This window comes from Dunckerocampus dactyliophorus, chromosome 4 (genome assembly GCF_027744805.1).
Source record: "Dunckerocampus dactyliophorus isolate RoL2022-P2 chromosome 4, RoL_Ddac_1.1, whole genome shotgun sequence".
Classification (NCBI taxonomy): Eukaryota; Metazoa; Chordata; class Actinopteri; order Syngnathiformes; family Syngnathidae; genus Dunckerocampus; species Dunckerocampus dactyliophorus.
The window spans coordinates 32,969,111-32,994,674 of NC_072822.1; the positions used below are offsets into that span (position 1 = coordinate 32,969,111).

The 25,564-nt window shown below is 41.8% G+C and overlaps 1 protein-coding gene across 6 annotated transcripts; it reads right to left on the reverse strand.

Moving 5' to 3' along the window:
• Positions 1 to 1,109: 1,109 nt before the first annotated feature.
• On the reverse strand, positions 1,110 to 25,551 carry LOC129180495 (zinc finger protein 135-like). 6 transcript variants are annotated; one of them, XM_054775029.1, is made up of 6 exons: positions 25,279 to 25,551; positions 24,860 to 24,905; positions 23,353 to 24,054; positions 8,383 to 9,105; positions 2,012 to 2,104; positions 1,110 to 1,612 (listed from the first exon to the last, which is right to left on the reverse strand). In XM_054775029.1, the coding sequence occupies exons 1-5, from the start codon at positions 25,381 to 25,383 to the stop codon at positions 2,100 to 2,102; spliced, it is 1,581 nt and encodes a 526-aa protein (XP_054631004.1). In that variant the 5' UTR covers positions 25,384 to 25,551; the 3' UTR covers positions 1,110 to 1,612; positions 2,012 to 2,099. The 6 variants fall into 6 exon arrangements, with proteins under 6 accessions (XP_054631004.1, XP_054631003.1, XP_054631002.1 ...); XM_054775028.1 differs by having other exon boundaries at positions 1,111 to 1,612; positions 8,326 to 9,105; XM_054775027.1 differs by lacking the exons at positions 1,110 to 1,612; positions 2,012 to 2,104 and adding an exon at positions 2,126 to 5,535 and having other exon boundaries at positions 8,326 to 9,105.
• Between the last annotated feature and the right edge of the window lie 13 nt (positions 25,552 to 25,564).

Sequence of the window (25,564 nt, forward strand, 5' to 3'; positions counted from 1 at the left end):
CTTAAACCTTCCTCTTCTGGAAAAGAAAACAAACTTACAGTGTCACTCGGATACTGTGAACATCCAGCAGCAAAACAGCATTTTGGCATGTCAACTATTTTGCTTAAAAATATACTGAACCAAGTCAACCATCTACCCCAAGAAGCGTTTGTTTACTCGGCTTTAGCTGAGAGGTGTCACCCCGCTGACGCCACTTCCGGAAATGAGGCTGAGCTGCGAACTAGTTCATCATGGGTGGCGCCATGAACCATAAATGTCATTTCTGTGAATTTACCGTTTGCTTTCAAAAATGGAACAATGTAGAACATAATTACAAACAATATATAACAAATTTAAGCAAAGTTGATGCATCATGTCAAGGACCCTTTAAGGCCACTCAAACAGGGGATTTGTTAGATGTACTGTAGTTAACTATCAAGGTTTCGCTTGGCACGTTAGATGGCATTACCAGAGCAGACGCTGTATTTTTCCACTTGCTTGGCCTTGCATCCTTGTCTTATCACACCATTTGACACTCCGACCGACCGGTTTGAACCAGTTAAGACCAGTGAGTCCCACATAGGGTCATATGGCTGGCCAAAGAGTTGCATATATTCCTGGGAGTACAGCGAAGCTCAGTGGCGTGATCCTTGACATCCTTGACAGTTACAAAGGAGGAGGTTTTGAAAGAAGTAAAGGTGGTTGTCTGTAACCAAGAGTAACCTTTCAAACCAAAATGTCTAAGTGACAGTACGTAAAGAATTGAACTGACATTTTTGCTATACTGTAAAAAAAAATTAAACAGTGAATAAATGTCAGTTTTTCAATGTTTGCCACAGCATAGAAAATAGACCTTTTCCGTTGAAAAAAAGGTTACAGGCAACCAACCATCTTACGAGAACAATATAAACATGCAGTTCAACGCCACCGTCTAAGTAAAGTTAATAGTAATTGGAAACAATTCAATTATAGAAATTATTTGAAATGAAATACCTTCAATTGTTTATTTTAACGTGTAATAAGCTTCTATAAACTGTCTTCATCACTAAACAATTGACTTTAATCACTAGAAATTTTTAGCCCAATCAAAGTAAACAGTTTCACGTCAAAACCTTTATTCACAAAAAGAGCAGTACAGTAGTGTAATAACTCCCAACACTGATCTTATTGGGACATCTTTTTTCCACTAGTATTCCTGAAAGTGCTCAAAGTTCTTCACTTAAATTCAAATTAACCAAACATGAACAAAGTGAACATTTGGGATTTCTAAATTTACTAACAAGTGTTTTTCCTTGATGAATTTAAAGGCTACAGGTTATTGTGGGCCTTGCGTGCTCTTTATTGGAGCAGCTTTGTCTTTCAAGCTTTGGGATTTTCTCATGAGTTGAGTCGCATCCAATTCCATCACCGATCTTTGTATCACCTCAAATGTGAAGCGGAGTTGAGGTGGGTACCTGATGTTCAAGGTGTAAAAAAGTCCAAACAGCACGGCTGTTGCAATGGCCACATTATCCAGACCTTGAAGTACCACAACACCCTCCATGATGATGCCAACATCAGAAAAGTCATTGCCTTGCGTCTCTCTGGTGACGTAGATTCCAGCGGTTGTTGTCTCAATGGCCTCAGTCATGTCCTGTTTAAAGATATAAAGACATTCAGATAAATGCGTAAACATTTCTTGATACACACACACACACAAACACACACAGACGTTGTTTTTAAATGAGGCCTACAAATAAGTCTGACGTGGCTAAATAGTCCAAGTAGGCTAACAACGTCAACTGAGTAAATGGTAAAATGGTAAATGGTCTTTCACTTGTATAGCGTTTCTCCACATCCAAGGTACTGAAAGCGCTTTGTCACTGTTAGCACATTTACCCACCATTTACCCCAAGGATACGTCAATATGATCACGGGAGGACGGAGGATGGAACCCGTAACCTTCAGGTTGGGAGACGACCACTCTACAACCTGAGCCATGTAATGTAATGTAATGTAGCAAAGGCACAATCTCCTCACAAAAAACACTCACCTTGTGCTCCTGCACCACGGTGTTGGGATTTTCATCCATATACTGTAGATGCACAGTCCTCTTATGGGGGGGTCCCTCAGCATCAGTGTCATCCTAAAGAAAAGAGAGAAATTTTAACCCACATTTCAGTAGCACAGAAGAAAGTGATCAACGATGAACTTTCGAAACTTTTTTTTTAATCATAATGTGACACCAGCATCTACAAAATAATTTTAAACTACCTGTTTGCACCTGACTCATATGGCTTGGACTTTCTATCATCTCCTGAGAACAAATATACATTTCTCACAGAGGGACAGTGAATACATATTCAAAAATCACTAGGGTTCTTTCAGTTGAGTCAGTACACGCAGGTAAAGTGAGTTTAAGGGATAGTTGGGATTTTTTTGACATGAAGTTGTACGACATCTCCATCAGCAGTGTAGTGCATCAACATTGACTTACCCTCTATTTGATCCCGTGAGCACAGCTCTGGTCGGATTTTGGTGAAGAGGAACGTAGTTCCGGTTAGTTGCTGGGGCCACTTAAGACTTTGTCTTCTCAAAACAATATGGGTTCAAAAGAGTCATACATTTGCATCGTAAAAATGCCTCCTCGAAAAAATCAGACCTCTCAATCACTCTGAGTTATTTTCTCCCTGTTCGTATCACTGTGCAGCCTTCATCTGCTGTGGAACACATGCACATTTGGAATAGTTTGGATTTTTTAACATGAAGTTGTATGACATCCTCATCAGCAGTGTAGTACATCAACGTAACTTACTCCCCCACTTGATCCTGCGAGTCCAGTTCTGATCGGATTTCCGAGGAACATAGTTATGCTCAGTTGCTGGGGCCATTTAAGTAAAGAGTTTGGCTTCTCAAAACAATATGCGTTCAAAAGAGAAAACATTTTCATCATAAAAATGCCTCCTCGAAAAAAATCTCACCTCACAAATCACATATTGATTTGAGAAGCCAAACTCTGTACTTAAGTGGCCAGAACTGGACTCGTGGGACCAAGTGGGGCTCGGGGGTAAGTCACTGTTGATTAGCTACACTGTTGATGGGGATGTCATCCAACTTCATCTAAAAAAATCTGAAGTATGCCTTTAAGTTTTGCAACAAATGCACAACTCTTTTACTGAACTATTGAACGTAATTTTCTGTGTTTAAGCCGCACCTACTATATTTAGAGAGAAAAACAGATTTGTACACATATAAGCCACACCGGACTACAAGCTGCACATGTCCACATCATCAAATGACATACTGTGGCATGCACAAGTATGTGAGGACAAGGTAGCTCTTTATTTGACAGGAAACAATCATGAGCTACGAGAAAACTCACAATGAGCTTATCAACCTCAATCGGAAATCACTGGAGGTCATTACTCAATGTAACAGTCTGACTCAAGTTGTCATCTTAGATTAAACACTAAAATCATCACACAGCAACTGAACACTCAAAAGGTAGTTAGGAAATATACAAGACAAGTACCAATATGAATTTAAAATAAATTTTAAAAAACAACAGCTATTTTAACTTCATTATTCCCAGCAGAGCAGTCCATTGGCCAGCGGCTGCCACGAGTGCTGCTGGGTAAGTGCGTCTGAGATGAGGTCTCACGCCCGACATGGTTATGGTTTAATTTTTTTTGACCATGCATGCAAGTTACAATGGAATACATCACATATTACAATTCTCAGTTCCACATGTCCAAAAGGAGTAGGAAGAAGCAAAGCTTATTTAATCCTACCCCCCCATCCATTCCACATCTAGTACAGTACCTATGATTCACTTCCTGTATTCCATATGAGTTTTTCATACATAGAATAATGATATGGTAATGTAACAATATGATGATGTAATTACTAAGATTTTTTTCACAATTAATATAATAATCAGTACAATAACAAATAATTAGAAATAGAGACAAGCATAACAAAACAAGTTCAAGCATTTTGAAAACATCAATTGCTTGTATTGTTTTTTGAATTTGCTCATTGCTTGAGTTCCTTGCTCAGTCTGTTCCATAATTTAATTCCGCACACTGAAATGCTGTGGGTTTTTAGCGTTGTTCTCGCATATAGGTGTTTCAAGTTTAGTTTTTCCCTAAGATCACATTTCTCCTCTCTTGTAAAGAAGTATTGTAGGACATTTTTGGGTAGCAGGTTATTGTTAACTTTATGCATTATTATTTGAAAATGTACTAAATCAGCAAATTTTAATATTTGTGATTTAAAAAAGGGATTTGTATGTTCTCTATACGCGGCATTATGAATTATCCTCACCGATCTTTTTTGCAGTACATTTAGCGATTGAAAATTGCTTTTATTGTTATTAGCCCATATCTCCACACAGTAAATTAGATATGGTAATACCAGAGAACAGTAAAAAGTTCGCAATATTTAAACTTGCAGATGCGTATTCTCCTAGCTTTACAAATTGCTTCCTGTTTGCAAGGTAGCTTTTAACCCTATTCGAAACTAATCTTCTGATTCCGTACCTTTCTAATTTTGTTATTAGGATGTTGTGATTAATTGTATCAAAGGCTTTTGTGAGATCACTCTTTCTGTGATCTATGGCGTTAGTAATTTCTTCCGTGATTTAAAATCATTGCCAAGGAGGTTTAAATGTTAGCTCTGTATCCGTATTGATTATCTGCTAGTAATTCATTGTTATTAATAAATGTGTCCATCCTGTTATTAAATAGCTTCTCGATCATTTTAGAAAATTGGGGTAATAAAGAAACTGGTCGGTAATTTGTAAATTTATGTTAATCTCGATTTTTGAAGATTGGAACTAATTTAGCTATTTTCATTTTGTTGGGAAATCTTCCAGTCTGAAATGATAAGTTACTAATATGTGTCAACGGTTCCACAATCTAATTGATAACCCTTTTTATTGTTTCCATTTCGATTCCATTACAATCAGTTGATGTTTTTGCTTTGCAAGTATTGACAATGTGATTTCCTTTTTAGTAACATCAGTGAGAAACATAGAATTAGGATTCCTATCTATGGTATCATTCCTTTCCTCCATTGTCCAGAATTTTGAAATTTCTTCTTCCAGTTTTGGTCCAATATTGACAAAATAATTGTTCAACTTTTCAACTTTTATGTGAATAATTGACAACTTATTGCCGATATTAAGATTATTGTTGTATTGCTCCTCCGCTTAAGTCATTTATGATATGAGAAAAAAAGTTTGTGTCCAGATCCGTGCCAATTGTAGATCTTCTTGTGGCATATTAATAACATTGTTGGAGCCGTTTTCCTTTTCCTTGGTCTTTCATGGTCTTTCATGTAGACGTTTGTACCTTTCAGCTTCTTTCCTCGTTTCAGCAGTGCGGACTTGAATTTCCTGTTAGTGAACTTGACGATGACGAGCGAAGTGCTGTTCCTGCCATACAGTGGGATGCAAGTGTCAATGGTTTGGATGTCTACGTCCACCTCCTTTGATTGCAAAAAAGTGTGGTCAGGAAGTTGCCAAAGTAGTTCAAAACTCCAGTAGCTGCAGCAGAGCTCTTTGCCATGGACGTCCTTCCGGACAGCAACAGAAAAAAAAAAAAAAAAAAAAAAAAGAATGAATCCAACATAAGTCTTTTTTTTTTTATTCTTCGTTTGTGTTGATTTGTTTGTTCAACTAGACTAGACACCCCCCGCCCCAAAAATCTGCATTAAACATAGGTGTGTCACAAGATCTCGTGAGATTAAAACATGACAAGATTTCTCATTCAGAAAAAAACAGGCTGGTAGGCGCTTGGCCTGGGATGATTATAAAGAACTTTTACACACAATAAATGAAAATGAAATCAATCATTTTACCGGCCTCAATATGTTGCCATGTGCATGCGTGTCCATTTTCTTCGCCTCCCACCTCCAAAGAGGAAGAGGTTTTAGTCTGTGCATTGGTTTCAGCACCTTGGGGTGTCTGTTCCATAGAACAACGGCATAAACGGAGTGAGCCTTTTTGTCAGTCATACAGTCCCTTTGTCTCGCTGGGTGGAGGCAGGGCCACTAGCATACACACAGAGTGCAGAAGAGTGTAACGTAGCTGAAATTATATGAGTAGATTGTAATATATTGTTATATATTTTGTCATTGTACTTTTCCTAAAAGTAAAGTAAAAAGCTCATCTCTTCTCATAGACCCAATCTCGTGTATCGTCTCATGACACCCTGAGTAAAAATTCTTACAGTTCTCTGCACTTTGAAAGAGGCCATCGTCCAAAATGGGAACACAGCCACTCCAAATGCCAATGTACGGTCGGCGCTGAGTGACCAGCTGGAAAACAGGATCTCTGAAAAGATCCTGTAAACCTTTGTTACATTCAAAGGGAAGGTTACTCATATTTACAGGCTGGGAGAATGCATTGATTGCCACATCATTTCCTTCGACTTTGACATATTTTATGCAAAAATTTTAACAGTTTCTTTCCTACTACTGCTCAGCTTTTTATTGCTGTCTGCATACCTGCGCGTTGTCTTCTAATCATTTGCAATCATCTACCAAGGGATATATGTTTCATTCTATATCATTACATTTCCATACAGTTTTATTTTGTGTCATGTATTATTATACACATAACTCATGTCTCTTATACTTTGACACTCTCAATTACCACATCTCATTTGATCAAACAGTACATATTTTCATAATGATTGCATTAGTTATGAATGAATGTCAGAAAGACCATATGAAGTGGTTTTGGTTCCGGTAAGGTTTTGGCTGACCCCAACACTTCTTGACAAGCTTTTGTGTGGTATAGTTGTTGACTTCTCAAAGACACCTTCACCCCAAATAGTGCAACAAAGATGTCTGAGTTCTTAAGTGTTTTACCATACCTGCATTGGAATAGAATCTTCTATTGCAAACTGATTAACTAAAAGGTTTTTCTCCTGTGTGTTCTCATGTGCGATACCAGATGTGACTTCTGAGAGAACCTTTGTGCACAAACTGAGCAACTAAAGGGTTTTTCGGTGTGTTTTTTCATGTGCGATACCATTAATGACTTACGAGGGAATCGTTGACCACAAACAGAACACCCAAAAGGTTTTATTCCTGTGTGTGTCGGCATGTGATACGTCAAATGGTGTTTAAAAGAAAAGCTTTTACCACAAACTGAGCACTGGAAAGGTTTTTCACCCGTGTGTGTCAGCATGTGTCGAGTCAAAAGACAATTCAAAGAAAAGCTTTTAGCACAAACTGAGCAACTGAAGGGCTTTTCTCCTGTGTGTGTCAGCATGTGTCGCTTCAAATCCCCCTTGTAGAAAAAACTTTTAGCACAATCCGAGCAACTAAAGGGTTTTTCTCCTGTGTGTTTCAGCATGTGTTGAGTCAGAAGACACTTAAAAGAAAATCTTTTTCCGCAAACTGAGCAACTGAAGCGTTTTTCTCCTGTGTGCGTCAGCATGTGTTGAGTCAGAAGACACTTAAAAGAAAATCTTTTCGGACACACTGAGCAACTAAAGGATTTTTCTTTAGTGTGCGTCAGCATGTGTCGTGTTAAATCGCATTTAAAAGAAAATCTTTCCGCACAAACTGAGCAACCGAAGGGTTTTTCTCCTGTGTGCGTTTTCATGTGTGATAATATTTGTGACTTTTGACAAAATCTTTTACTACAAACAGAACAATCAAAAGGTTTTTCTCCTGTGTGTGTAAGCATGTGTCGACTCAAATGATCCTTCGAAGAAAAGCGTTTCACACAACATGAGCAGCTGAAGCGTTTTTCTCCTGTGTGTGTACGCATGTGTCGAGTCAAATGACCCTTTGAAGAAAAGCGTTTCACACAACATGAGCAGCTAAAGGGTTTTTCTCCCGTGTGTGTCAGGATGTGTCGAGTCAGATCACCCTTGAAAGAAAAGCTTTTAGCACAAACTGAGCAAACAAAGGATTTCTCTCCTGTGTGTGTCAGCATGTGTCGAGTCAAATTACACTTATTAGAAAAGGTTTTAGCACAAACTGAGCAAAGAAAGAGTTTTTCTGGTTTTTCTCCTGTGTGCTTTCGCATGTGTGATGCCATTCGTGACTTCCGGAAAAATCTCTGACCACAAACAGAACAGCCAAAAGGTTTTTCTCCTGTGTGCGTCAGCATGTGTTCGGTCAAACGCCACTTCGAAGAAAAGCTTTTTACACATGATGAGCAGCTAAAGGGTTTTTCTCCTGTGTGCGTCAGCATGTGTCGAGTCAAGTCACACTGAAAAGAAAAGCTTTTAGCACAAACCGAGCAAATAAAGGGTTTTTCTCCTGTGTGTGTCCACATGTGTCGAATCAACCGGCTCTTATAAGAAAAGCTTTTATCACAAACTGAGCAGGTAATTGATTTTTTACCTGTCTCCTTTCTAAACCATTCAGAGTGTTTGTTGTCAGTGTGGGCTCTCATGTCACCTTCCCAGCCTGTAATTCTCTTCAAAGGTTCTTGGGCGTCCTCCCCATCTTCATCCTCACTGTTTGATATTGGAGCCAGGAGACTCTCTGCTTGTGATCCTCCACAGTGGTTTTCATCAGTTTCTGTTGTCATGTGTTGTAATGAGCTGCTGCTTGGAAGCTCCGCCCCTCTGTTCTCCTCACTTGGACTGTGATGAAGCTGTGAGGACTCAGGTGGTTTGTCGTCAATGTCTTCAGTCTTCACAGTGACAACAGTCAGTGGCCACTTGGTGAGATCAGCCTTCTTGAGGTGTAAAAGACACTCTCTCTCCTGAGGTATCCAGAGTTCCTCTTCTTCCTCTTTAATGTGGAGAGACTGTGGAGCTTCCTGCTTCAAAGTGGAGTTCCCTTCCTGTGGCTGTTCTTGTTGATCTATCAGCTGCTGGACGTCGGAAGGACACAACCAACGTAAGGACTCAGGTGGTTTGTCTTCATGGTCTTCAGTCTTCACAGAGACAACAGTCAGTGGCAACTTGGTGGGATCTGCCTCCTCCCGCCCTTGAAGGCGCTTTCCCTCTGGAGTGATCCAGAGTTCCTCATCTTCCTCTTTAATGTGGGGGGTCTGTGGCTCCTCCTCTTCCTTTTTAACGTGAGACGGCTGTGGATTTTCCTGCCTCAAAGTGGAGTGCCACCCATGCGCCTCAGTGGGACGTTCTTCTTGAGGACCATTCAGCTTCTGGATGTCTGGACACAAACAACACAAACACAGTTTAGCTGACATGATCCTTGAACTCGTTACATACTTTCTTCTATGTACTGTATGTGTGTGTAGTAGGGGTGTAACGATTCATTCACTACATTGCTACGCCTAGAAATTCTGTCCATGGAAATTATGGACAGAATCGGTGACAAACGTTCACCGGAAACAAGCTCAACTTACTGCTGGCAATGCGAACCAAGCTCCTGCTCCAATTGTACAAGGACTGAATGGTAGTTAGTAGCGCGTCACCAATCCCGTACTCCTGGAGCAACCCCCACAGGACACGGTCGGATGCCTTTTTCAAGTCTACAAAGCATATGTAGACCGGTTGGGAAAACTCCCATGTACCCTCCAGTACTCTCGCAAGGGTGGAGAGCTGGTCCAGTGTTCCGCGACCGGGACGAAAACCACATTGCAACTCCTGTAGCCGAGGTTCTGCTAACGGTAGTTAGTTGGAACACACCCTCCGTTCACCTTTGTTTAAAAGGGGGGACCACCACCCGGTCTGCCAATCTAGAGGTACTGTTCCCACCTTCCACGCAATGTTGAAGAGACGTGTCAACCAAGACAGTCCCTCAACATCCAGAGCCTTGAGGAATTCAGGAAGAAACTCGTCCACCCCAGGAACTTTGCCACTGGGGAGCGTTTTGACTACTCCAGATAACTCAGCCACGGTGATGGAACTGTCCTCATTCGTGTGCTCTGACTCTGCTTCCTCTATGGAAGGTATGTCACTGGGATAGAGAAGGGCCTCAAAGTATTCCAGGACCAGGAGGAACCCAGGTCCCACTGCACCAGCGTAGGTTCTGACAATGGGTCCAAGGATTTCATCCCGATACCTAATAGCAGTCAGGGTGCCGTTATCTAACCTGTAGAGGTCTGTGCGTCCTTCCAGGGATATGCCTCCTCAGACCATCACTGACCCACCACCAAACCGGTCATGCTGAATGATGTTGCAGGCAGCATAACGTTCTCCACGGCATCTCCAGACCCTTTCATGTCTGTCGCATGTGCTCAGGTTGAACTTGCTCTCATCAGTGAAGAGCACAGGGCACCAGTGGTGTAGTTGCCAATTCTGGTGGTCTATGGCAAATGCCAATCGAGCTCTACGGTGCTGGGCAGTGAGCACAGGGCCCACTACAGGGCGTCGGGCCCTCAGGCCACCCTCATGGAGCCTGTTTCTGATTGTTTGGTCAGAAACATTCACACCAGTGGCCTGCTGGAGGTCATTTTGTAGGGCTCTGGCAGTGCTCATCCTGTTCCTCCTTGCACAAAAGGAGCCGATACAGATCCTGCTGAGGGTTGAAGGACCTTCTACGACCCTGTCCAGCTCTCCTGGAGTAACTACCTGTCTCCTGGAATCTCCTCCATGCGTCCAGGTACCGCAGTGATGCCCTGGTCCAGATCTGGGAGGAGATCCCCCAAGACACTACGGACACCATCTGTAGTCTCATTAGGAGCATGCCCTGACGTTGTCAGGCATGTGTACAAGCACGTGGGGGCCACACAAACTACTGAGAATCATTTTGAGTTGCTACAATGACATTTTAGCCAAATGGACCAGTGTGCTGCATCATTTTTTCACTTTCATTTTTGGGGTGTCTTTGATTTCCCCCCTCTATCCATTGATCATTTTCATTTCTATCAAATGATGTGGCATCATTTTGTTACTAATACATCACCCACTTATGATCAGGAAAGATATTCAAGATAATTTTCCCCCCAGTTTAGATCTGATGTTTTTTCCAAGTGTTCCTCTAATTTTTTTGAGCAGTGTATATCCTCAGTCGAGGTCAGCAGGCCCCCGTACCCTCTGTAAACAGTGTGGATCGGACACTACTTCCCCTTTCTGAGGCATCGAACGGTTTGCCAGAACCTCCTCGAGTCCGACCAAAAGTCATGCTCTGTGGCCTCACCAAACTCCGCCCACACCCGAGTTTTGGCCTCGACCACCGGCAAAGCCACGTGCCGCCTGGCCTGCCGGTACCCATCACCTGCTTCAGAAGTCCCACAAGCCATCCATGCTCGATAGGACTCCTTCAGCTTGACGGAAGGCCTGACCTCTGGTGTCCACTATCAGGTAGGGGGCTTGACGCCATGACTGGCAACGACCACCTTGCGGTCGCAGCTCCAATCGGCTGTTTCAACAATGGAGGAACAAAATACTCGATATCCTCGTCCTCCAAGGTCCAAGGGTCGATCACAGCTTTTGTCTTGACTCAATGTTAAAACAATGGGAACTAAAGGCACTATTTTGAGCTTTGAAATTTGCTTTAGCTTCTTTAATACTTGGAGTAGAGAAATAAAATCAAATTAAAGTTCAAGTTATGTTTTATCAGACAGAATTCATTACAGACTTGATTTTACAAATTTCAAAATGTTGTAACATTCCTAACATATGCGCGCTGCAAACCTTCTGTCAGTGTATTCTTAGTAGTTGCTGCACCATTCTTTCAAATGGCTGAAAGGCTAAAAAAAAGCCCCTGCTTCCAGTAAGTAAAAAATTACTTATTTGATTTAAAGTTACTGAACCGTGTCATTCTAAATCAGGGGTGTCCAAAGTGTGGCCCGGGGGCCATTTGCGGCCCGCAGCTGTGATTTTATTAGCCCGCAGCACAATCTAAAAATATAATTTAACAAGGAAATGAAAAAAAACCAACAACAACAGCAGCAAAAATGGGAAAATCAATCAAAAAGTCTAAATATTAAGAGAAGAGTTGGAATCTAGCAAGGAAAAAGGCCATAATTTCACAAGTAATAGTATAAGGAAAAATGTCACTTTAGCAGCATGAAGTTGAAATATTAAAGTTTTTTTTCTAAGTCAAAAACAATGAATAAAGTTGTAATTTTTGGCAACTTAGGTTGGGGAAAATGTATAACATGAAAATAAAGTGAAAATATTAGGAGAAGAAAATATACAAGAAGAAAATTGTACAAAAAAAACCAGCAAAAATTTTACCACAGTAAAGTCAAAATATTAAGAGAAAAAAATAGTTTTCTAAAGGGAAAAAAGTTTAGATTTTATGAGAATAAACTTGTAATATGAGGAAAAATATCATTTTAGTAACAATGTTGAAATTTTTTGTACAGGAATAAAGAATAATCATAAATAATAAATAATAATCCAATGAAGAACAAAAGTCACAATTTTACAAGAATAAACTTGAATTATTGTGGACAAAAACAACATTTTTAGTTGCATTTCACCTATATTACAAAGGTGAAATGCAGTTTTTTGTTAGTGCTGAGTTACATGTAGCTACTTAGCATATCTCTATGTGTTGGTTTACAAAATATCAAAGTGGCCCTTGCATTCTTCCATTTTTTAGTATGTGGACCTGCTGGAAAAAGTTTGGACACACCTGTTCTACATGACCCAATATCATCCTTGAATCGCATCGGCAACCACAAATCATGGTACGAATCGAATCGTTTTTAAAACAAATCGTTACACCCCCAGTGTGTAGTGCTTCACGGACATTCATTTAGTATCTTGACAGAATGATGGATCATAAGTGGAGCTACAATAATAAAGTAAATCATTTGTTTCAATGGATATTTGGATACAACCTAACCCTATATTTTCAGGTAAGATGGGCCTTAAATCTTGTGGACATCAGTCACATGTCACATGTTAGGTTAGTTAAGATAGAAAATATGCAGTAGCACTAACAACAGTAACAAAACATTGCATCAAACAAATCAGTATTAAACACAGTCAAAGAACATAGCAAATAAAATAGAAATGTAATTGTGAACGTGATATCATAAATGAAACATGTACATAACGTGTCGGGGTGGACTTGCCATTAGCCAAACAAGGGCAATTGCCCAGGGCCCCGAGATGTCCAGGTTTTAAGTAGAGCTACAATATGCAAAAGCAAGAAGGGGAAGTGAGACAAAAAGCACTTTGAAAAAGTAATTTATTGAAAACAACAATTAAACTAAAATAGGCTGTTTATCAGCTGATCAAAAGTTTAAAACCATCGCTCAAAAAAATAACAAAAAACTCTCCAAACCAGAACAAACATGTTCTCAGTAGGACTCAGTAATGAGCAGCTCCACCGTTCTTGTTCATCACTTCAAAAACGGCTTTGGGCATGCTTGATGCGAGTGTTTCTAGGAGGCTAGTAGGAACATTGCTCCAAGTGGTGAAGATGGCTTCACCAAGGGCATCAACTGTCTGGAACTGATGGACATTTTTATAAACGTCCCTTGCCGTCCATCCCCAAATGTTCTCTATGGGATTTAAATGAGGGGAACATGCAGGATGGTCCAAAAGAGTGATGTTATTCTCCCTGAAGAAGTCCTTGGTCAAGCTAGCATTGTGAACTGCAGCGTTGTCCTGTTGAAGAACCCAGCTGTTACCACACAGACGAGGGCCCTCAGTCATGAGGGATGCCCGCTGCAACATCTCCACGTAAGCGGCCACCATTTGACGACCCTGCACTACCTGAAGCTCCAGTGTTCCACTGAATTAAAAAGCACCCCAGACCATGATGGACCCCCCCTCCACTGTGGGGAATATCTCAGGTGGGATCTCCTTGTCATGCCAGTAACGTTGGAAGCCATCTGGACCATCAAAGTTACATTTTTTGTCATCTGAGAATAAAACTTTTTTCCACCTTTCAATGTCCCATGTTTGATGCCCCCTAGCAAAGTCTAAACGGGCAGTTTTGTGGCGCTGAAGGAGACGAGGTTTTTGAATTTCTTTTTTGTTTTTCAAAACCTTTTCTCGCAGATACCGTCTGATGGTTATTGCGACCCTTAATGTGGGTCGAAGACCGCCCTGTGACTTGATGGACAGCCAAAATGGATCCTCCGGCTCAGCGCAGGTGTGATTTTTTTGGGTCTACCACTTGACCTCAGAAAATGTAGAATGACTGATTTACTGCTCCCAACCTCAGCAGCAATGGCACGCTGCGAGAGGCCTTGCTTATGCAGCTCCACAATCCCACCACGTTCAAAAAGAGAAAGCTTCTTAGCTTTACCATCAGGAGGGCATGACAGTGGGAATGCCTGAAAATTTTGAGCAGATTTTGGCTTTTACAACCTGTGGTCTTAAACTTTTGATCAGCTGATAAACAGCCTATTTGAGTTTAATTGTTTTCAATAAATTACTTTTTCAAAGTGCTTTTTGTCTCACTCCCCCTTCTTGCTTTTGCATATTGTAACTCTACTTAAAACCTCATTAAGATCCAAATGTGCAAAATGCAAATCCTAGCAATTTTTCAACTGGTCTTAAGATTTTGATCAGGAGTGTATATAAATTACGTCAATATTAACAAATAATGAAAAAGTTAAATTGTGTGAATTCTCTCCTCAGTGAATCACCACCTTATCGTGGTGGAGGGGTTTGGTGCCTGAGTGATCCTAAGGACTATGTTGTCTGGGGCTGTATGCCCCTGGTAGGGTCTCCCAAGGCAAACAGGTTCTAGGTGACAGGCCAGACCGAGAGTGCTTCAGAAGACCTTATGAATAAACACAGAAGGAGGGACCACATCTCGCACGAACGTCGGATACCAGGGCTTCACCCTGGAGCCAGGCCTGGGGGAGGGGCTCGCAGGTGAGTGCCTGGTCTCCGGGCCTTCACCCGTGAGGCCTAGCCAGGCCCAGCCCGAAGAAGCTACGCGCCGTAGACCCACCACCTTCGGGGGAAAGCATAAGGGTCCGGTGCGTGGTGTTTTGGGTGGAGGTCGAGAGCGGGCGCCTCGGCAACCTGGTCTTCGCAGCCAAATCTGATTCTTTGGACATTGAATGTCACTTCCCTGGTGGGGAAGGAGCCCGAGCTTGTGAGAGAGGTTGAGACATTCCGACTAGATATAGTCGGACACACCTTGACCCACAGTTTGGATTCTGGATCCAAACTCCTTGAGAGGGGCTGGACCTTGTTCTACTCTGGAGTTGCTGCAGGGGAGATGCAGCAAGCTGGTGTGGGCTTATTCATAGCCCCAAGGCTCAGTGCTTCTGTGTTGGAGTCATCCCCGGTGAATGACAGGGTCATTTCCCTACACCTTCGGGTCGGGGAAAGGGTCTTGACTGTCATTTGTGCATATGCGCCGAACAGCAGTTCAGAGTACCCAGCCTTCTTGGAGTCCAACAGAGGGGTGCTGGAGAGCACCCCAACTGGTGACTCAGTCGTTCTACTGGGACGCCAATGTGGGGAATGACAGTGTGACCTGGAGGGGCGTGATTGGGAGGAACGGCCTCCCCGATTTGAACCCGTGCAGTGTGATGTTGTTGGACTTTTGCGTGAACCACACAGTTTGTGCATAACAAACACCATGTTTGAACAAAAGGATGTCCAAAAGTGCACTTGGCACCAGGACACCCTAGTCTGCACATCTATGATCGACTTTGTAGTCGTATCATCAGACCTGTGTCTGAAGAGAGGGGCTGAGCTGTCAACTAATCACCACCTGGTGATGAGTTGAATTAGATGGCGGGTGAGGATGCCGGACAGACCTAGGAAACCCAAACGGGTAGTGAAGGTGTGCTGGGAATGTCTGGCAGAGTCTCCCGTTCGAGTCTTCAACTCTCACCTCCGGCAGAGCTTCGCCTGCATCCCAGGGGAGGTCAAGGATATTGAGTCAGAATGGGCTCTATTCCGTGCCTCCATTGCTGAGGCAACCGATTGGAGCTGCAGTTGCAAGGCGGTCGGTGCCAGTCGTGGCGGTAACCCACGAACCCAATGGTGGACACCAGAGGTCAGGCCTGCCGTCAAGCTGAAGAAGGAGTCCTATCGAGCGTGGATGCCTTGTGGGACTCTTGAAGCAGCTGATAGGTACCGGCAGGCCAAGCGGCACACAGCTTCGGTGGGGGTCGAGGCAAGAACTCGGGTGTGGGAGGAGTTTGGTGAGGCCATGGAGCATGACATTTGTCTCACAGCTGAAAATGGATGGATGTGTGAATTCTGTGTCATGTTTTGAGGATCCAGAGTATTTTTCTTTCATGGAAGGGGGTTGCAACATTGCTCCATCTCATCTCCTCCCAAAATAAATGCACTGAGTCACATTTCAAGAATAAATGTTCTACACACCGCCAAAGAAGCTGCCCTAAAGCTGGGTGCAAAGAAAGGCCCGGGGCCTGCTCCAATCGCCACAGCGTCCTCCTCAAGACACCGCACCCCCCCGGCCCCACCATGATATTTGGTTAGGACAAATCTACAGGTACAGTTTGCCAAATCCAATGTTGTTTGAGTCATTCTTATCTCCAGGTGTGCAAAAAAATAAAGTTAAACCTATATATTTTTTTAAAAAGATATAAAAAGTCGGCGCCTTGAGAAGCAGGAAGTTATTAGTATCGGCTTGGAAAAATCATCCCTACTTTACTTTTAAAAACACATTGCTCATATATTTGTTGGCACATCTATTACAAAAATCAACATCTTCAAGGTGAAGATTTCTCAGACAATGAGTGGAGCATAGAAACTTTGTTTCTGACTTTCTAAATACGTGTTTTAACATTAGAGCCCTGTAGACATTTTACACTCCTACTATTCATTGTTTACATCACATTGTACAGCTCTTATGCTGCAGGGACTCGAGATGGCTGCTAGCTAGCAAGCTAATGAGCGAGCTAACCAGTTAGCCTCGAATTTGTTTCTTCTAACCTTAAAAAGCCAAAAACGTACCGCTTCCACATGGGATGGGAGGATAACTTCTTTCACTCAATCATGTCGATCATGCCATGGCTGACATCATAACTTCATGCAGTCATTACTGCCGCCTACTCACCAGAATATTTGACATAAAAAATTAATTAATTTCTAAAAAAACGCAACATAACAAAAGAGGACTGTAATTTTGTGATTAAGTGAAGCCGCAAAATGCAAAACAAGAAGTGGCAAGGGACAAGAAGTGGCTCCTCTCGTGGGTCCTGTCATGTGGTGCTTGCTTCTCTGTCCCTCCTTGGCGCTTCTGTCTTGCGTGCTTTGTGGGTGTGGCCGTGTTCCGCCGTATGTGTGGCCCGGTTCTCTTGTGGTCGCTGTGGTGTGGCTCCCTTGCCAGCCGTGGTTGTGTGTGCCGGATGGGTGCGGTTCCTACTGTTCTGGTGGCGGTCCGGTCTGCCTTGGGGCATGTGTCTGGTCCGTGGTGTTTGGCGGTATAGCCTCTGGACCGGACTGGGCGTCTTGGCGGGCCGGTTAGGGCCCGTGGTGTGTTCTGCAGCCCGTAGCTTGCCTGAGCCTGTGCTGTGGTGAGTGGTCTGTTGGTCATGTGTCCTTGGTACCCCCCGCTCGGCGGTCAGTGTTGGGGTGTGGGCTTGTGGTGTCCTCGTCCTTCCTGTGCCGCTGCATCAGCTCACATACACATATGACTTTGGGGGGTGGTCTACGGTCGGGCGTGGTGGGGCACTGGAGTTGCATTGCCTCTTCAGAGCTGTCCTCTTTAATTTACTTACATTTTTAATTGCGTAGTAGACACAATCCCACCCTGTTAGCCTTGTTTGTTTCTGTTGTTTTGTTATTGTTGTCACAATTGTTGTTGCTGCTGTTGTCCTTGTCTTTTTTGTCTCCCTCTTATCCCCGCAGCCCCCAGTTTTCTTTTCTCTTCTTCTCCATCCCCTCCTGCTCTGGTCCAGCCACTCCAAATTTGCATAATAACAAAACATCAGAGTCAGATTAATTCTGTATAACAGGGTATGTGTATCTCACACTTTTCCCTGGCAGAGTAAATCTGTTGAGCACGTGAGGGCATTCAGATCAACAGTACTATCTGCCCCAATGGCTGGACAGGACAGGGGGGGACAAAGAAGACAATGGGCAGTGCAGACAGAAGCGAGAGAACAGACAGAGACACCGCCGCCTCACAGGACTACAACACTGAACTTCCCACAATGCAATTTACTCTTAAAAGGTCCAGGCTCGGCCTGTAACAGCAAAAAAAAATAAAAATAAAAAACAAAACACTAAAACTGCACTAAAAAAAAAGTCTGCGAAACCTCGATGGAGCGAGAGAACACTGTATCCATTTCCTATTTAAGTATATAAAGGTTATTCCAAATGCGTGTGTTATGTGGAGCAAAGTTGTGTTAAAACATGAATTTCCAGTAAAGTAGGGCCTGTTGATGAAAATCTGAAAGCTTGATTGGCAGTGAGCTGAACTAAAAATCACAACGCAGCACAAAATGCATCCCTCCCAATTTCTGAGATACAGTAATCCCTCCTTATATTGTTAAAATATCACTCCCTCACTATATCGCTTTTTTTCTAATAATTAAATAAATGAAATTAATGAAATTAAATAAAATAAATGATCTCTGTTTCGTGGTAGACTATGGCCTATTATCAGTGAAGAAATATTGAAAGACAAGTTATACAAGTATGTAGTATCCTGGTCACTAGGCATCAGTAATGTTATGAGACATGATGTTAGAGTACAATACCTTTCACACTGCATGGAGACTGACTATGAGCTAGCAGAGCCAAGCCAACATGCCATGGCTGAGATCTCATTCCGTGTGGAAGTGGTAGGTTTTTGTCTCCTTTGTCCTCCGTCGCCACTCCTTTTGAAATACTTCCTCACGTTTACATTAAGTAAACTGGAGAGTCTAACTACAGTGTAGTTAGCTCATTACCTTGCTATGCTAGCACCGGCCGTCTGTTATGTCCCTGCAGTGATGCCGTAGCCTGAGCGATGTTATGTCAACAAAGAATAATAGGAGTGTAACAGTGACTATAGGGTTGTTATTTCATGTCTACAGGGCTCTAATCATGTTAAACCCCGTATTTAGAAAGTCATAAACAGTTTTAGAATTATATATAATTATATATCAAGATAAAATGTCAATCACTTTCATTTTTCAACTCAATTCATTGCAATACAGTCAATCACCTGCTGTTGTTGCTTAATTTGTTGGTATTTATGTTTCTGATAGAAAATGGATGGATGGATGAACTTTCGAGTTTAACAAGCAGTGACCAATTTCATCAGTACTGTGAGTTACAATCTCTAATGGAGATTTGTTACAAAAACAACAATGCAAATGGTTTAAATATGCTTTCTTTTATCATATGAGTTGTGACCCTTGAGGAGAACGTCCCAAACCATTTTTCCACACTAATCCTATTAATGTTGCTCTTAATTACCTCCAATCCTCTGCACATTGACGTAGGGCAGTTTCCCAGCCTTTCTTGCTTGTTCAATTATGAGCAACAGTCTATTGCTCGCCTTCAAATCCTTTCGTGGACACATCTCAGCGAGTCCAATGTCCTCTTTACACACCGCAGAGCTCTTACTCGTCCGAATCTCTTCTTTCACATCATTATTCTTTTTACACAAGCGGTTGTTTTGCTCTTCCTGGTTCTTCGTTTTTTGTCTTTCACATTCTTTGATCTCTTTTAACTTGAACTCCGCTGCTTTCGACAAGCTAACAATCATGGCGGGTCTTTGTTTGGCTTGCTCAGCATGGTCGGCCAACTTCTCATCATTTCTCTTTTCAGGGTTTAAGATGGCCTCCAAAAAGACGTTGTTGGAAATTTCAACTCGCTCGCCGTTATCGGCAGTTTGGGGCTTTTTCTCCGTTGATGATTTCCTGGGAGTTGGTGGCGCTGATTCTCCTCCACAGTCTCTTTGACTGGACGTCGCCATGTTAGCATAGCAGTACTCCATCTTCGATCACGTCTTCAACCTTCACTTGAGATAGCACTCCATTGCTACACGCTCAACTTCCATTTCGCGGGTTTTTACTAAAGACGAATGTTTGAGGTGCTCGTCGCTCTCTTTGCTGTTCATCTATATCACTGTTCTATCGTAATTTTTTTAACTTCTGTCGGGAACTCCGGGCCGGAAAGCCACAGCCGCCCAGGCGGCCTCCTTCTTTTTCTGTTGTTTATTGGCGGGTGGCAAGCAACCTTTAGTGTGCATTACCGCCACCTTCTGATACTAATATTCTCTGCATCCTATGTGCTCTTTTTCATATACACGGCAAAAAAAATAAAGGGAACCCTAAAATAACACATCCTAGATCTGAATGAATGAAACATTGTTATTAAATACTTTGTTCTTTACATAGCTGAATGTGCTGACAACAAAATCACACAAAAATGTATTTATTTATTATTTTATTTATTGGGGGTGTCTTGCTGTTCAACTGCTGTCTATTCCATTTGCACAGCAGCATGTGAAATTGATTGTCGGTCTGTGTTGCTTACTAAGTGGGAAGTTAGATTTCACAGAAGTGTGATTGACTTGGAGTTACATTGTGTTGTTTAAATGTTTATTTTTGTGAGCGGTGTATTATTTCCTAAAATAAATGACTCCTCTATTTTGATTTAAAGTTCGAAATGTGTCCTACAACTACCAAATATCTTAGTTTTCGTTTTCTTCAAGTTTAATGACTTACTGCCACACATATATTTTCAAAATTATATTTAGTTCATCACTTACAGTATTAACACTGTCATTAAAATTGTCACTACTATATAATATATTGTGTCATCTCTAAACAATATAAGTTTCAATAGTTGACATATGTTGGCTGTATACTGTAATTAGCATACATTAAAAACAACGTGGGTCCCAACACTGACCCCTGGGAGACACCACGTGCAATGTCACGACTACTAGAGATAAACTGTCCGATTTTAACGTATTGAAGCCTTCCTGTTAAATAACTGTTCAGCCAGTTCCATGCCACCCTGCTAATGCCATACCATTCCACTTTATGAAGCAGAATTGAGTGAATTATTGTATCAAAGACTTTTTTGAGAGCGATGATACCAAATGCATGCTTATTTATTGTCCAGTGAATTTGTAATCTTCTAGTCTTCGCTGCCTTTTGTCTTCTAGAGCATCAGTCATTGCCATTGAAGTGGTTCTTCTAAAGCAATATTGACCTGTGCTGCTTTTTTGGTATTTTTTAAATACATTTTTCCAGGCGTTTGCTCAAAGATAGCAAACCAACAGCGACCAAAACTTTCAGCGCCGAGACGGACAGCAAACAAGTCCCATCCGTGGTCTAAGAAGCAGCAACGAGACAGCAAGAGCTGTACCGAAAAGCATCCACAACAGGGTCCATAATCCAAACTCAGTTGTCAATTTAATCCAGAAAAATCGACATTGAAAAATGACATTTATGTTTGTCAGTAAAAAAAAGGAAAAAGTTTCTGTCATACAGAAACACTCTGCTTTTTCTTGACGTGTACATGTTGGTCATATTTGTGTGATATAATGGATTCTTCCGCATTTATTACACAAGGTCCTCATGAGGATGCAGGGCAGGATACATTACCCTAATTATACAGTATATACACTAAATATATATACAATATATTCATTCTGTTCACTAAGTAACAATCATTCAGTTCATCTAAATCAAGGGTGTCCAAACTTTTTCCAGCAAGGGCCACATACTGAAAAATGAAAGGATGCAAGGGCCACTTTGATATTTAGTAAACCAACACGTACATATGCTAAGAAGCTATATGTAGCTCAAGAAAAAACTGCATTTCACCTTTGTAATAGAGGTGAAATGCTACTAAAAATGACATGTAATACGAGTTTATTCTTGTAAAATTGCGACTTTTGTTCTTCATTTGTTTATGACTTTTTTCTTAATATTTTGACTTTGTCGTAAAATTACAGCTGTTTTTTTCCATTTCAACAATAATGTATTTTTTCTTTATTTCAACAGTGTTACCAAAATGATATTTTTCCTCATTTTACAAGTTTATTCTCAAAAATATTGCAACTTTTTTTCTCATTAGAAGTGTTTTTTTATCTTAATATTTTGACTTTATTCCAGTCACATTTCTGCTGTGGATTTTTTTCAGTATAATTTGTCAAATATTTCTTTCTAATAGTTTGACTTTATTCCCATGTTATAAATGTTCCCCCAACCTAAATTTCCAAAAATTACAACTTTAGTCATTGTTTTTGGCTTTTAAAAAAAAGAAAAATCTAACTTTTTTCTTTAATATTTCAACTTCATGCACTACTAAAATGACATTTTTCCTCATAGTATTACTTTATTCTTGTGAAATTATGGCTTTTTTTCCCTGCTAGATTCCAACTCTTCTCTTAATATTTTGACTTTTGATTGATTTCCCTTATTTTTGCTGCTGCTGTTGGTTTTTTTTGGTTTCCTTGTTAAATTATATTTTTAGACTGTGCTGCGGGCCGATAAAATCACAGCCGCGGGCCACATTTTGGAAACCCTGCTCTAAATGTACACACTGTGCATAACTTAATTTTACACTCCACCCAGAGAACGCAAATACATTGTCAGAAAGACCATTCAAAGGTCTTTTTGTTGCCAGTTATGGTTCAGCTGGCTATCTGAGGCTGACCCCAACCCTTCTTGACAAGCTTTAGTGTGGTATATACTTTCTTGCTTCTCAGAGAATCTCTGACCGCACACTGAGCAACTAAAGGGTTTTTTCCCTTTGTGTTTCCGCATGTGGTAAGTCAAACGGTTTCTCTGAGAAAAGCTTTCACCACAAAGTGAACAACACACCGATTCTCCTGTGTGTGTTCTCATGTGATCAACCATACTTGACTTTCTAGTGAATTTTTCACCACAAACAGAACAATCAAAATGTTTTGCTCCTGTGTGTTTCCGCATGTGATAAGCCAGACCAGCTTTGTAAGAATAATTTTTACCACAAATGGAGCAACTAAAGGGTTTTTCTCCTGTATGCGCTGTCATGTGTGATACCATAAATGCCTTTCTAGGGAATCGTTGACCACAAACAGGACAACAAAAAGATTTTTCTCCCGTGTGTTTCCGCATGTGAAAAGTCAAACTCCATTTGCAAGAATAGCTTTTATCACAAACTGAGCAACTAAAGGGTTTTTCTCCTGTGTGCTTTCTCATGTGTGATACCATTAGACACTTTTTAAAGAATCTTTGACCGCAAACAGAACAGCCAAAAGGTTTTTCTTCTGTGTGCATCAGCATGTGGTAAGTCAAACTGCTTTTGAAAGAATAGTTTTTACCACAAACTGAACAAGTAAAGGAGTTTTCTCCCGTGTGCTTTCTCATGTGCAAGACCATTTGTTCCTTCAGGGAGAATCTTTGACCACAAACAGAACAACCAAAAGGTTTTTCTCCTGTGTGGGTCAGCATGTGTCGAGTCAAATAACACTTAAGAGAAAAGCTTTTAGCACAAATTGAACAACTAAAGGGTTTCTCTCCTGTGTGTGTCAGCATATGTCGAGTCAAATTACACTTAAAAGGAAAGCTTTTGCCACAAACTGAACAGGTAACACATTTTCTACCTGTCTTCTTACCTGTCTTCTTTTTAGAGCATTCAGTGTGTTTGTTGTCAGTGTGAGTCCTCATATCACCTTCCCAGTCTGGATCACTGCTGAAAGGTTCTTGGATGTCATGCCAGGCTTCATCCTCAGGAGAGTGTGACGTTGTGTCGTCACTATCTGATAGTGGAGCTAAGAGGTTGTCTGCTTGTGATCCTCCACAGTGGTCTCCATCAGCTTTTGTTGTCATGTGTTGCAATGAGCTGCTGCTTGGAAGCTCCGCCCCTCTGTTCTCCTCACTTCTACTGTGATGAAGCTGCGGGGACTCAAGTGGTTTGTCTTCGTGGTCTTCAGTCTTCACAGAAACAACAGTCAGTGGCAACTTGGTGAGTTCATGTTCTCCCTCCTGAGTGGTCCAGAGTTTCTCCTGTTCCTTATTAACGTGGGGGGGCTGTGGATCTTCCTGCTTCAAAGTGGAGTCCCACCCCTGCGACTCAGTGAAATGTTGTTCTTCTTGATCTTCATGGTCTTCAGCCTTCAGAGAGACACCAGTCAGTGGCAACTTGGTGAGATCAGGCTCCTCCGACCCTAAAAGACACTCTTTGTCCTGAGTGGTCCACAGTTCTTCCTCTTCCTCTTTAAGGTGGGGGGGCTTTGGATCCCCCTGTTTCCAAGTGCAGCCTCCGCCCTGCGGCTGAGTGGGGCATTCTTCTTGACGACCAATCAGCTTCTGGACTTCTGTGGGGCACAAACACACTTCAGCTCAGATGTTATCTTTGGGATGTTTCTCTTGGAACTTACTACACACTTGTACTGCGTCCTGTTGACGCGGGCCCCTTGTCATTACATGAAAAGCCCACGGTTACTAACCTGGGCTTTCAACACACTTTAACTTTTAACTGGTACTAAATTCCATTGTAATGTGTATGCATGTTCAAAATAAATCAAACCATCACCACCATCTGCTACATTATATGCTAATTACCATATGACGTCATCTAGCGACTGCTAGGACGGCCAATTGTTACTTTTCTTACAGAGGAGTTCGCAACAGTGCATCCTTGCATGCAGGTCTGCATGCAGGTCGCGTGAGAGCGCACGCTCAGCTGAAAACGAAACCGTGTGACGCCGTGCGATTCTTACGGCACAGTACTTCATGATAATGCAGCGATGGTACGTTTTGTCAGCTTTATGGGTAACTATACAGCACCCAAAGCACACAGTATATGAACGCTTTCTTGGCTTTATATTTGTTAGATATGTCGAAGCATTTGATTCAAGCATATCCACAAACGCGGTGAGAGGAGCAGGTTAGACATTCACAATGTAACTGTGGCACTTTGTTACACAGTTGTCCCTCGATTTATTGGTTTCTGTATAACAAATGACAAATTAGAAATGTGGCACGTAATTACCTCTTCAGTTTATGGTCAGCAGCTGGCGAACTTTTACTGCATTACAACTGAAACGAAGGAAGTGTGACCAAGACACCAGGAAGAGTTGTGAGCAGACAGTGAATGAGGCGTGATGCAACAGTCCTCACCTGTTGGATATTCTTTTTGTTGGGCTGGCAGACTCCCAACCAGTGCCTTTGTGGAAAATTAAAAATAAAGGTGTTGCACTTGATGGCGCTCTGCTCATTCACACATCAACAACCTAATGCCAAAATATTGAAAATATGTACCAAGCTCATGCATTTATGAAAAAGTGGGGCATGCATGCAGTATTCTGCGGGGCGGATTTTGAACCTGCCGAGATTGGCACCCCTCCTTGGTCAGAGATGGCTCCTACATGTGTGTAATTCACACCATGTGCTTCAAAGACACCCACCTCTCACGTGTACTGCATCATTTAACCGGCTCTTTGTTTCCCTCTCTCAGCACGGCTAACTTCCCATTAACTCTCTTTTCAGGGTTTAAGATAGCCTACAAAAAACGCTGTTGGGAACTCCAATTAGCTCACCGTTATCTGCAGTTTGGGGCTTTTTCTCCGTTGATGATGTGCTGGGAGTTGGTGGCGCTGATTCTCTTCCGCCTTCTCTTTGGCTGGACGTCGCCATCTTAGCATATCAGTGGTTCATCTTCTATCACTTCAGATAGCACTCCAAAGCTACAAACTCATCTTCTGCTTCGTGAGCTTTAAAAAACGACTCTTTGAGGTATTCGTTGCTCGCTTTGCTGTGAATCCATATAACAGGTTTATCGTAATTTGAAACGTCTCTCGCCAGTTCCGGAAAACCACAACCGTC